Raw genomic sequence first — 11,154 nt, 5'->3', positions numbered from 1 at the left:
AGAATTTATAATACAGAAATGTCAACCTTTTGAAAAGTATGTTAATTTATGCACTCAATGAAGTTTGAGTTCACCCACTTCCCAACGGTCGGGGGTGGGCTCTATTGACGCGGAAGGGCCGAAAATGGTGGAGTAGAGCTTAGTTTCAAGTCTATACTACCTTCCTATCAAAAGTCATTCGCGACCATACCTTCCCGTATCTGGACCTGACTCCTCGAATGTCGAGTTTGCCCACTTCCTGACGTCCTAGAAGGTAGAGGGTGAGCTCTATAGATGCGGAAGGGCCGACAATGTGAGAGTAGAGCTTAGTTTCAAGTCTATACCACCTTCCTATCAAAAGTTATTCGCGACCATACCTTATCATTTGTGGACCTGACTCCTCGAGTTTGAGTTCACCCACTTCCGGATGTCCTAGAAGGTCGGGGATGACCTCTATTGATGCGGAAGGGCCGACAATGGGGGATTAGAGCTTAGTTTCGAGTCTATACCACCTTCCTATCAAAAGTTATTTGTGACTATACCTTCCCATTTGTGGGGCCTGACTCCTCGAATTTGAGTTCACCCACTTCCGGATGTCCTAGTCTATACCACCTTCCTATCAAAAGTTAAAGGTTAAATGGTCGGGGCTCCTTTTGCACAAATTACTGCATCAATGCAGCGTGGCATGGAGGCGATGAGCCTGTGGCACTGCTGAGATGTTATGGAAGCCCAGGTTGCTTTGATGGCGACCTTCAGCTCGTGTATTGTTGGGTGTGGTGTCTCTCATCTTCATCTTGACAATCCCCATAGATTCCCAACGGGGTTCAGGTCAGGCGAGTTGGCTGGCCAGTCAAGCACAGTAACACCATGGTCCGCAAACCAGTTACAAGCGGTTTTGGCGCTATGGGCAGGTGCCAAGTCCCGCTGGAAAAGAAAATTAGCATTGCCGTAAAACTTGTTAGCAGACAGAAGCATCAAGTGCTCTAAAATCTCCTGGTAGACAGCTGCATTGACTTTGGACTTGAAAAAACACAGTGGTCCAACACCAGCGGATGACATGGGACTCCAAATCATCACTGACTGTGGAAACTTCACACTGGGCTTCAAGCAACCTTAATTTCTAAAGGAAATGCAAAATTTACTTTCATCTAAAAAGAGGATATTGGACCACCGAGACCACTGCGAACAGCCAGCCCTTTCAGCATTGACCTTCTGAAACCAAGAGATGCTCCTTTTTAGGAATGGGTGACTGAATTAGGCAAAGTCCAGCATATGAAAGGATGTCGTATAATTTGCAGGACAAAACAGAAAAATACCTCCTGAAGTGGAGCATGTGTCTTTTAATAATAATAATAATAATACATTTTATTTAAAAGCGCCTTTCTCAACACTCAAGGACACTTTATAGAGCATTAAAAACACAATTAAAGTCATAATTAAAATAAATAAAAACAACAGACAAGAGTGACAGAAAGTAAAAATGGATGTGGGCAGTTAAAGGGAATATGCAATGTGTTTTGAGTTGTGATTTGAAATGGGGTAGAGAGTCCATGTTTCTGAGGTCCGGGGGGAGAGAGTTCCAGAGTTTGGGAGCAGAGCGACTGAAAGCTCTGGTCCCCATGGTGCTGAGCCGGGCGGAGGGCACAGAGAGATGGAGGGAGGAGGACAACCTGAGGGAGCGAGAGGGGGTGGCGATGTGGAGGAGATCAGACAGGTAGGGGGGGGGGTGAGGTTGTGAATGGCCTTGAAAGTATACAGAAGGATTTTGTAATGGATTCTGAATTTGACTGGAAGCCAGTGAAGCTGCTAGAGGACAGGGGTGATGTGGTGAAAGGAGGGGGATCTGGTAATAATGCGGGCTGCAGAGTTTTGGACCAGTTGAAGCTTATGGAGGGATTTGTGAGGGGCACCAAGGAGGAGTGAGTTACAATAATCAATGCGGGAGGTGACGAGGCTGTGGACCAGGATAGCTGTGGTGTGAGGGGTGAGGGAGGGGCGGAGACGGTTAATGTTTCATAGGTGGAAATATGCAGACCGGGTGATGTTATTGATGTGTGAGTGGAAAGACAGTGAGCTGTCGAGGATGACACCCAGACTCTTAACTTGAGGGGAGGGGGACACTGTGGAACTGTCAATAGTGAGGGAGAAACTGTCAGTTTTGGATAAAGTGGATTTGGTACCGACCAGGAGGAGTTCTGTTTTGTCAGAGTTGAGTTTGAGGAAGTTGGAGGTGAACCAGGATTTAATTTCTGAGAGGCAGTGGGTGAGGGAGGAGGGTGGAAGAGAGGTGTCGGGTTTACTGGATAGGTAGAGCTGGGTGTCATCCGCGAAGCAGTGAAAATGAATACCAAATTTACGGAAAATATTGCCAAGTGGGAGGAGATAGATAATGAAGAGGAGGGGCCCCAGGACGGAACCCTGGGGCACACCTGAAGTGACGGGGGAGGGCTGTGAATTGAAGGATTTGAGTTGGATGAACTGAGTGCGGCCAGTGAGGTAAGGGTGAAACCAGTGAAGGGGGGGTGTGAGTGATACCTATGGAGGAGAGTCTATGGAGGAGGATTGACACTATGTATGTACCAGTGTGAAGAACAAGTGGAGGTACATTGTTTGTGATGAATGGGTTTGAGATATGATGGGTATGTGAATTTGTATTTGCATTTTCTGCGGATACATATTCTTTCTAGCTTAGAAGGAATTTTATTTAATATGCCCTGTCATGTCTTTCACTGTTGAAAAGCCTCACCGATGTTGACACAGGTCTTGCCCCTGGCCGGATCATAACTTTTTCTTAATTGTTTTGTTCCTCTGACCTTCTCTTTGGCTGTTTCTCTGCTATCTTTCCTCGTTAAGATGCAGTGTGGACTTCAATGTCAGATGAACAGTTCCTGTCGCGCCAACTGCCTTCCTCTTTTCCCGCTCCTTTTCCCCTTTCCTGTGCACGAGCACAAACGCTCCCTGTTGCTATGGCTGCTACGGTGTTGTGAAGCTCGGTCCAAGCCACTTTGTGTACTCTTTACAGAGCCAGGGCTGTGTATGAACACCAGAGGGACAGTTAGCTGACCGTGTGGACAAAATATTCAAAGTGTATTGGAGGAGAATTGCAAAGTCCACCTTTAATCATGTGTATTCATGATTTGTGAGCCATTCCATAGGTAGGTTGACCCCTCTTGGTTACAGGTGGGACAGGTGGGGGAGTGTTTGGATGTTGTGATGGACTGTATTATGTAGACCACGTAATATGACTGATTTGAATATTATGGAATAAAAATTGTGCATCATAAAAGATGATAAACTTCCAAACTATGATGCATTTAATGATTAAACTAGTTAAAATTAGCTCCACCTGAACCAGCACAAACTTTAACACTCTGCCCAATGATACATTAAGTGGGCTACATTTGTATAAAGCAGGGACCGCAGTTGGTATCAGTAATTGATTGCTGAAATAGTCCCTCCTTTGATTTTAACTTTGAATCTATTTTGATCACTATTCAGTCATGAAAAGTGTACATTTTCTTTGAGGCAACCTGTGAGCAACTCGGCTGTTCATAAGATCTTTCTTGTCTGCAAAGGATTGCTGAAATTTGCATTGCGTGCAAATGTATTTGAACATACAGTATAAGAAATTAACTTGGTAAGGATTTTACACACACAAAATGATTTCCCTTGACGTTTTAATCACTCTCCAAGAGGACCAAACTGTTCAGTTTGAGAAGGTTTATTGTGGAGAAACTGAGTTGGTACAGTAGGTTAATGGATCAGCAGCTGACTATGCATGCATCATGAGCTAGACAGGTTCGTAGGGTTTTCACAGCTCAACAAATGAACAGAGAATCTTAACAACAAAAAAGGCACTGAGAAATAACAAATATAGAAACAAGTTGACACTGAGACAGTGTGCGCAACAGTAACACAGCATAAATCTTTCCTTCATACTTGATTCATTCTTTCCTCATTGACAAAATCTGCAGCTTCTCACCGAGAACAACTTTTCTGACAAATTGAGTGTTTACTCAATGTAAGAACTTAGCAAATAAAAGTTTTATCACCCCCTCACAACATCGACAGCTTGTTTCTTTGCCTTACAACCAAATACAGAGCAAAATAAGAACATGACTACATTTCATGTACGCTTTCAGTCATCCACACTAAGAGATCATCAATATAACCTTTCACTGTAAGCTCATCTATCGTGTGTGTGTGCATGCTAACGTGTATGCATGCGTTCATGCTTGCGTGTGGGCATGTGACTGTGCACAGTGAGTGTAATCACAGTATGGATATTTTTTTCACAGCTCATCAGTCTCTCCATCGAAGGGCACACCATCTGCCTCCATATGAATGGAGCCGGGCTCACAGCTGCCCACCCAGCCGATAGGAGTGCGGTTGAAGGAAGGCCGGCAGCCGATGTCCTGTTGGTACACCACTGCGGGTTCAGGCTCCGTTTTGGCCTCAGTTTCTGGCAGCTGGAATTTCAAGAACTGGTTGGCCTTCTCGAAGCCTCCAAAGGGCATGGCACACCTAGCAAAGCAAGGTGAGTGAGTTATTATAGCCTCTGTTTGTCACAAAGTACCCACAGAGTCATGTCTTGAGGGAAGTACCTGTTGAAACATTTGTACTTGCGGAGATCCCTTCCTTGAATGGGACCAGGCATTTCAGATTTCAGTGTAGCTAACAGACCTTCATCACCCTTCATGGCCTTCTCCCATGGAGACACGTATGTCTTCACAATAAGCTTCTTCTTGGATGCATCATCCTTTCCACCTCCTGTGAAAAGAGCATCCATGGCTTGAGCATGAGACACGCTCGACAGGAGTCAGAAGTACTTATTACGAGTTGCAAAATTACTTTCAGCAGTCTCTTAGAGCTGGAGTGCGGAACTTCTTAAACACTGTTGACACATCCTTATGACATACACCTGCAGGTGAACTTGCCGCATCTCCCCCTCCCCCAGGAGTGCTCTTTTCAAGTCTTTTTTTTAAACGTTAATCCTTCATCTAAACGCCAAATGTGTTTTTTTCCTAGAGCATCCACTGCAGAAACTTTTCTCAGATGCTTCTTAGGATCTTCCACCTTTTAACTTCTGCCCTACTCCTAGCTGCTGCTCCGTCACTATGGTTCCTCCTCTTGGAAATATTCGTTTTTGCTTTATGTTTGTATGCTAGAGCCTGCAACTGGAAACATAGAGAAAAAGCTAGCCTGACTACCAGGGAAAACATAAGCGCTATCCTCTTCCTGTTTGGTTGCACAATAGTTGACTCACTTCCTTAGTGCTGTAAACTGAGCCTTCGTTTTCGTATGAGGCAGCAGACAGAATTGTATGTTGAAAGTGAGGCTTATAGAGAGCCAATCTGAATGCCAATGGTGTCATTATTCTAAAGCCATTACATCGTGCACTCAACATTTACTTCATAATTATAAATTAAAGCAAAAAAACTTGTCTAAGTGTAGCGAGCTTTAGATGTCCTGACCATAAAACAGCATCCTGCTTTAAAAAACCAAAAATTTCGATACCAACCTTTTAGTGTAGACCCCACACTAGCTCCCCCTTCTCCTGCTCCACCTTTCCCATGGTCACCCCCACCCACTCCTCCTGCACCTCCTGCACCTCCTGCACCTCCTGCTCCAGCCCCTCTGCTTCCAGGCTTTGGAGGAGGCACAGGGGCTCCTCCGGCGTGCATCGCTCCCAAATGCAGATGTCCAGTCTGTTTGCTTACAAAATGCCCACCGACAGTTATCATGTCACCTCCCATCTGACCTCCCAGACCGGGAACAAACTTCTGGAGGTTGTCCTGAAAGAAATACGATCAGTAAAATCAACTGTATAACACACAGCACATTTGTTTGTTTTTGTTGAGTAAGCACGTTTCATCTCCTTAAAGTCACAACCATTACTGATAATGCTAAGTCATGACTGTGTGTTGGATGCCTTTATCATCTTCCAGAAACTTATAGTATGGAGGAAAAATGACTTTTGGCAATAAATGAAAAAAAAAAATCAATACATAATAAATTATAATAAGTAACAATAAGTCATATCAAATATTTATTATATTATAAAAAATAATAAGAAGAAATTTAAATAAATAAAATAAATAAATACAAGAAAACATAAATATGTAAAAAAAGAAAAAATATCAATTTCCTCATTTATTTTTTCTTTCTTTTATTTCTTTATATATTTGTGAATTTATTCATGTATTTATTTACACATTAAATAATCAATTAATTTATTGATACATAGGTCACCCTAATCTAACAGATTCAGTAATAATCTAATGTAAGAATTTTAATTTTAAAAAGATAATGTTAAATTTGAAATTTAAAAGATAATGTCCATTCAGGCCACAGCTGTCTTAGTACTATGTGTCTTTCAGACAGTTGTAAAGAGAATTAAGTGTTTAATTAGGACAGATTAAAGACAAGAATAAATAAGTGTCTTCAAACATTGCTAAAAGGAACCTCTGTGAAATTTCCGCTTGTATTATTCACATTTAATCATTAGCTTTTGAGAAAAATGTCCTTTGAAATGACGTGAAAGTGATTGGATTTTGTTCTCTCCATCAGCGATGCTCTCACCATTGACTCACTGCTGAAGACGTCGGGATTGTTCTCCCAGATGAACCTCTCCACTCTCTGCTGCCTCATCTTGAACATCTTGGAGCCCTTGTTCTTCAACAGGGAAAGCTCCTCCAGCATGATGTCCTTGGGAGTCTTGATCTTTGTTCCCAGGTCGAACTCCGACGCCTCCGGCTCCGACTCGTACTCTAGGTAAGGGACACGCGTTACATTTAAAAACGTCAGAATATGGACGAAGAAGTCTAGTGGCCTCTGTCGTGACATGCCAGAGACTAAAACTAGAAAACCAGACGATACTGACGTTGTTTAAATGTTTGCATGTTTCATGACACTTACAATATTTCCTCATCTTCTCTCTGAGCATTTATATGCATGTGTTTCCCCTTAAATGCTGAGACTATAATTTCACTTATACCTTCATTTTACACACCCGTCATGACATTAATGACTGTTGGTAGTAAAAAATGTACGGTATCCTGAGTTGTCATATATATATGTTAATTATTTTGTCAATTATATGTAGTTGGTACATGTTTTTATAGTTATTTTTTACTTGTACTGCAGACGTAACCTCATATATCCTGAAAGACTAGTTCCCCACCTACACTACTTATCACCTATCATCCATCTATTTATGTATTCTGTGTTTATATGAAAGAGCTGCACTGAACATATGGACATTTGGTTTCATATTCATGTCATTTCATGCCAGCCTTACCATCCTGAGTGATATGTGATAGGTCAGTTATGATCTTGGTTAGCTTTTTCCGCTTGTTTACCGGGGCAGGTTTTCCCAGAGGCATGGCTGGAGGTTCAGGGAAAAACATGGCATTAGCAGTAACAATATTAGGGTTACAAACACAAGAAAAAAAGCCTAATATGCAACTAAACATTTGCTTTTCAAACATTCTAAGCAGCATAAGAAGAAGTAATGAAAATGAACCTCTTTATATCAAGAGACAAAAGCAAAATATCAAACTTATCCAGAGATGTATTTTACATCACTTTATTCGTATTTAAAATAATTATTTGACAGTAATATGACTCTAAATCTGCACAGCCACAGTTTCAGACTGAGGTTGTCATGCATTAAAGGCAATGTTCTTCCTTTCACACATCTAAAAGAAACTAACAGACTGCTTTTCATCGCGCCAACTGTACCATCAACACCTACAGTACAGCCTGTACTGTAGGTGTTGCACAGCCATCAACAACCCATGAAAGTGAATCCACAGGACCTGAATCTATCAGACAGACAGACAGCGTGGGCTCATTTTTCAAGTTCAAGGAAGATGTCAGTGCCCTCAGATTCCCCGCATTACCCAGTGCAACAGATGTCTGCCCCGAGGGAAACATATAGCTTAATGTGTTTTTCAGTTTTGTTTGGGGACACGGGATCTGTACACACACAGAGTCAACATAAACACAAGCTCACTGTAGTTCAGGTGAAAAGTTGTCATCAATTAGTTTTGGTGCTATGCAGTAAAAGTGAAGGCCTCAGGATCATAAAATAGCACCTGATCATATTCCCCAATCTGCAGCCTGCATGGGAAGAGTCAGGCGGGGGAAGTGGGAGTAATATTTTCCTCTATCTCATCTGTCCAGATATCACTCACCATTAAAGCATAAGAACATTAACAACCGCATTTCTGACAACCTGTGGTGCCTCCCCAGTGTGGCTCACGTTATCTTACGTGTTTATTGTACAGTTTTTCGTCTTCCTCTCAACAGTTTCTTTAAGGCCCAGGCAAGTGGCAAAACATCACATCACATCTACTGACTGTAACTCAACCCACTGCTGCTATTTTTAAAAGCCATCTCCAGCCAAGACATTTTAGTGACGTGTAATGGCGTCATTCGACTATCAAATGGGCTTGACACAATCCTTAAGGACACAATACACACCTCCAGAAAACAATTCTGTCTGTACGTTTGAACCTTTCTCAAAATGTAGAGTAGCTGTGGATGTTAACTAGGAGTGTGTTGGACCCCATTTTAGTTGCTTTAAATAATTACAAGCCTTGGGATCCCTTGCGCTCAGATTTACCACCCCCTGTCAGGGTTTGGTAACCCCATATAAAATCTCTGCAACGCCCACAGAGAGGGATGGTCAGCACATTCACCCATTCCTTTGGTCATTTTAAGACGTACCAAGAAAATCTAAAAGCAGCAAAGTGACTCCCCGAGCCATTTTACATTAATCGTTGACAGAAGCAAGCATTCACATCAAAAACAAAGTCATGATCTCATTTACTGAGTTGTTTAGCTCCTCTTCCATATTTGTTTCCTGCTGCACAGCCTGCAGAAATCATGATTGGGAACATGTTGCACGTCTGTATTCCCACAATGCAGTTTTGCAGTAGCCAGAATTTAAGCTGTTTTAGTAGAGCAAAGCACACCGATGGGATGCAGATCCACTCACCGGGTTTTTGTTGTAATCCTGGGATGAGAGACAGACCTATAAATACCAAACAGTGAAGAGGAGACCCGGGGCTCAATGCTGGTGATCTGGATCACAAGTTTACAAATCCCTCAGTGCCTCTGACCCTATGGCTGGACCCAGGTCCCGGGAAGTGCAAACCCACCCTTCACTCAGATGGCAGATCTTCCAGAGGGTTGGGGGTGTGGGCAGCAGCAGTGTTGGTGTCAAGACGTGAGGAGGAGGAGGAGGAGGTTGAGGTTAGAAGTATGAATAGGGATCGGGGTGGGGGGTAAGGCGGGGGGAGAAGTCTCTGTTGGCCAGCTCAAAGTGCTGATGAGGATATTAAGGGAACAAAATCATTCTCACAGATGGTTCAGAAGCCTATATTTAGTAGCAAAGAACGAGGGGAACAGAACTCAGCTATAAGATAACCTCAAAGGACTGTTGGGTGTGTTTGGGGTAGCACACACAAGTGCACAGTGTGAGTTTAAGCTAAGCTTATGTGTGTATATTAAGGCTATGTCTGTTTCAAAGGGAGGGTCAGCCTCTTTGCTCTCAACGCTACTTTAACCTGACACTAGATTGTCACATTTTCAGTTTCTCTGAAGCAGTCATGTGACGGGACATGATGGACACGTGGAGACAGAGCTGTTAGATACTCTAACAATGTTTGCATGACAACAGAACAGCTTGTGCAAACAGATGCACAATACTGGAGAGGATCCGAAGGCCAATAATCACTAGAGACAATGCCTGTCTTGTCCTGCAGTGTCCTTTGTGGTTTTGTTCATTTGAAGAGCTTTTCAAGAACTGCAACATGAATGCATGAGTTCTGGGAGCTAACCAAGGTTTTAGGATTACTGCAGTGAGTCCAAAATCTTCCCAAATATAAAGAAAAATTTAACTAGCTCCCAAAAATAGCATGTTTTAGACATGATGAGATGGGAGGCTTATGAGGCAGTGAGATATGCAAAAGGCCCCAGCACCTATCCTCCCTAGGAGCAAGATGTTTGTGAATGGTGTTTGGTCATTTTGTGTCTCTTTGTGGTTGTTTTGCCCTTTTTTAGTATATCTTTGCAGTTCCTTTGCATCTCTTTGTGGTCATTTTGAGTCGCCCTCTGGTTGGTGTGAGTTAGTTTGAGTGACATTTTGCAGGTGAAGGCCAGAGGGGGCGTGAGAGTTTGGGTCCCTGGGCCTGTGCCTGGTAGGCCTGCTGGGTAATCCATCCATGCATGAAAATTGCTCTAAAATGTGGTCATTTAGACTCTAATCATTGTTTCACGCCTCCTTCATAATGCTAGGATATACAATACTGGCGGAAAAATACTATATCGATTCCTTTTTGTTTCATTTCTTTGTCTTAAAATAGTGAAGTTTAAGAAGAAAGAACATGAGAGAGAACATGATCACCAGTTAAAAATGCATGCAACATAATCCTGGAGCGCTACAATAATCAGGTTTTTATGGGTGTACAGCCTAAATTTCGGACTCTAAAGGCTCAGAAAGTTTCTCTGAAAGTTGGTCTGCTTTGTGCTTGTGAAAGGAAAGTAGAAAGAGTACCAGCTCCTGTGCAGCTTTTGTTGTTGTGAGTGTTTCTTCCTGACAACTTTTAAGTGTAGTTCTTCTGTTTAAATGCAAATTCAACCTGCTGATCTACAGTTTATCTATGGATCTGTCTAACTCATGGTTTAGTTCTTAACAGGAAAGTGGTATGTTTTGCAGCCAGGCATCTCTGCATTAAATATTTCACTTACATTTGGCTCAGTTCTGCCTTTTCTAAGCATCTTCTTGTCCAGCCATCCTCTCACAATAACAGGTCTTAACCCCTCAGAAACTTCAGACCCATCTGTGAGCTCTTTATTTTATCCACATTCTAGAAAACGTTTTCTATCTGCTGTATGTTTACTTCATACACACAGATCACACACTCAGCTTATACATGTTGCAACTGAAAGATTTCCAGTCTTATGTAGTCTTATATAAAGCAAAAAGGCAATCCATCTTTTGTTGTCCGAGTCCCTGCATGGTGGCTCTGGTGAAACACACACTGTCTGTGTCCTCCCTCAAATCAGTTCTGTATACTCACATACATTCATCTCTTTTTTGTTTCAGTTTAATTTTCCTGTTTCTACATATCCTCCACAAGCTTCAGTGTCCTGTAAGACACATGG

General features: G+C 42.4%; 1 protein-coding gene across 1 annotated transcript; it reads right to left on the bottom strand.

The window, feature by feature from the left end:
• Positions 1-3,684: 3,684 nt before the first annotated feature.
• On the bottom strand, positions 3,685-9,225 carry myoz1a (myozenin 1a). The gene is made up of 6 exons (XM_033612372.2): positions 8,984-9,225; positions 7,280-7,366; positions 6,562-6,749; positions 5,501-5,774; positions 4,584-4,749; positions 3,685-4,503 (listed from the first exon to the last, which is right to left on the bottom strand). Exons 2-6 carry the CDS (start codon positions 7,362-7,364, stop codon positions 4,272-4,274), a joined length of 945 nt encoding a protein of 314 aa, XP_033468263.1. The 5' UTR covers positions 7,365-7,366; positions 8,984-9,225; the 3' UTR covers positions 3,685-4,271.
• Between the last annotated feature and the right edge of the window lie 1,929 nt (positions 9,226-11,154).

The sequence above is a fragment of the Epinephelus lanceolatus genome, chromosome 17 (assembly GCF_041903045.1).
Source record: "Epinephelus lanceolatus isolate andai-2023 chromosome 17, ASM4190304v1, whole genome shotgun sequence".
NCBI lineage: Eukaryota > Metazoa > Chordata > Actinopteri > Perciformes > Serranidae > Epinephelus > Epinephelus lanceolatus.
Note: the sequence above shows the minus strand (reverse complement) of the source record. Positions and strands in the feature narration are given on the sequence as shown.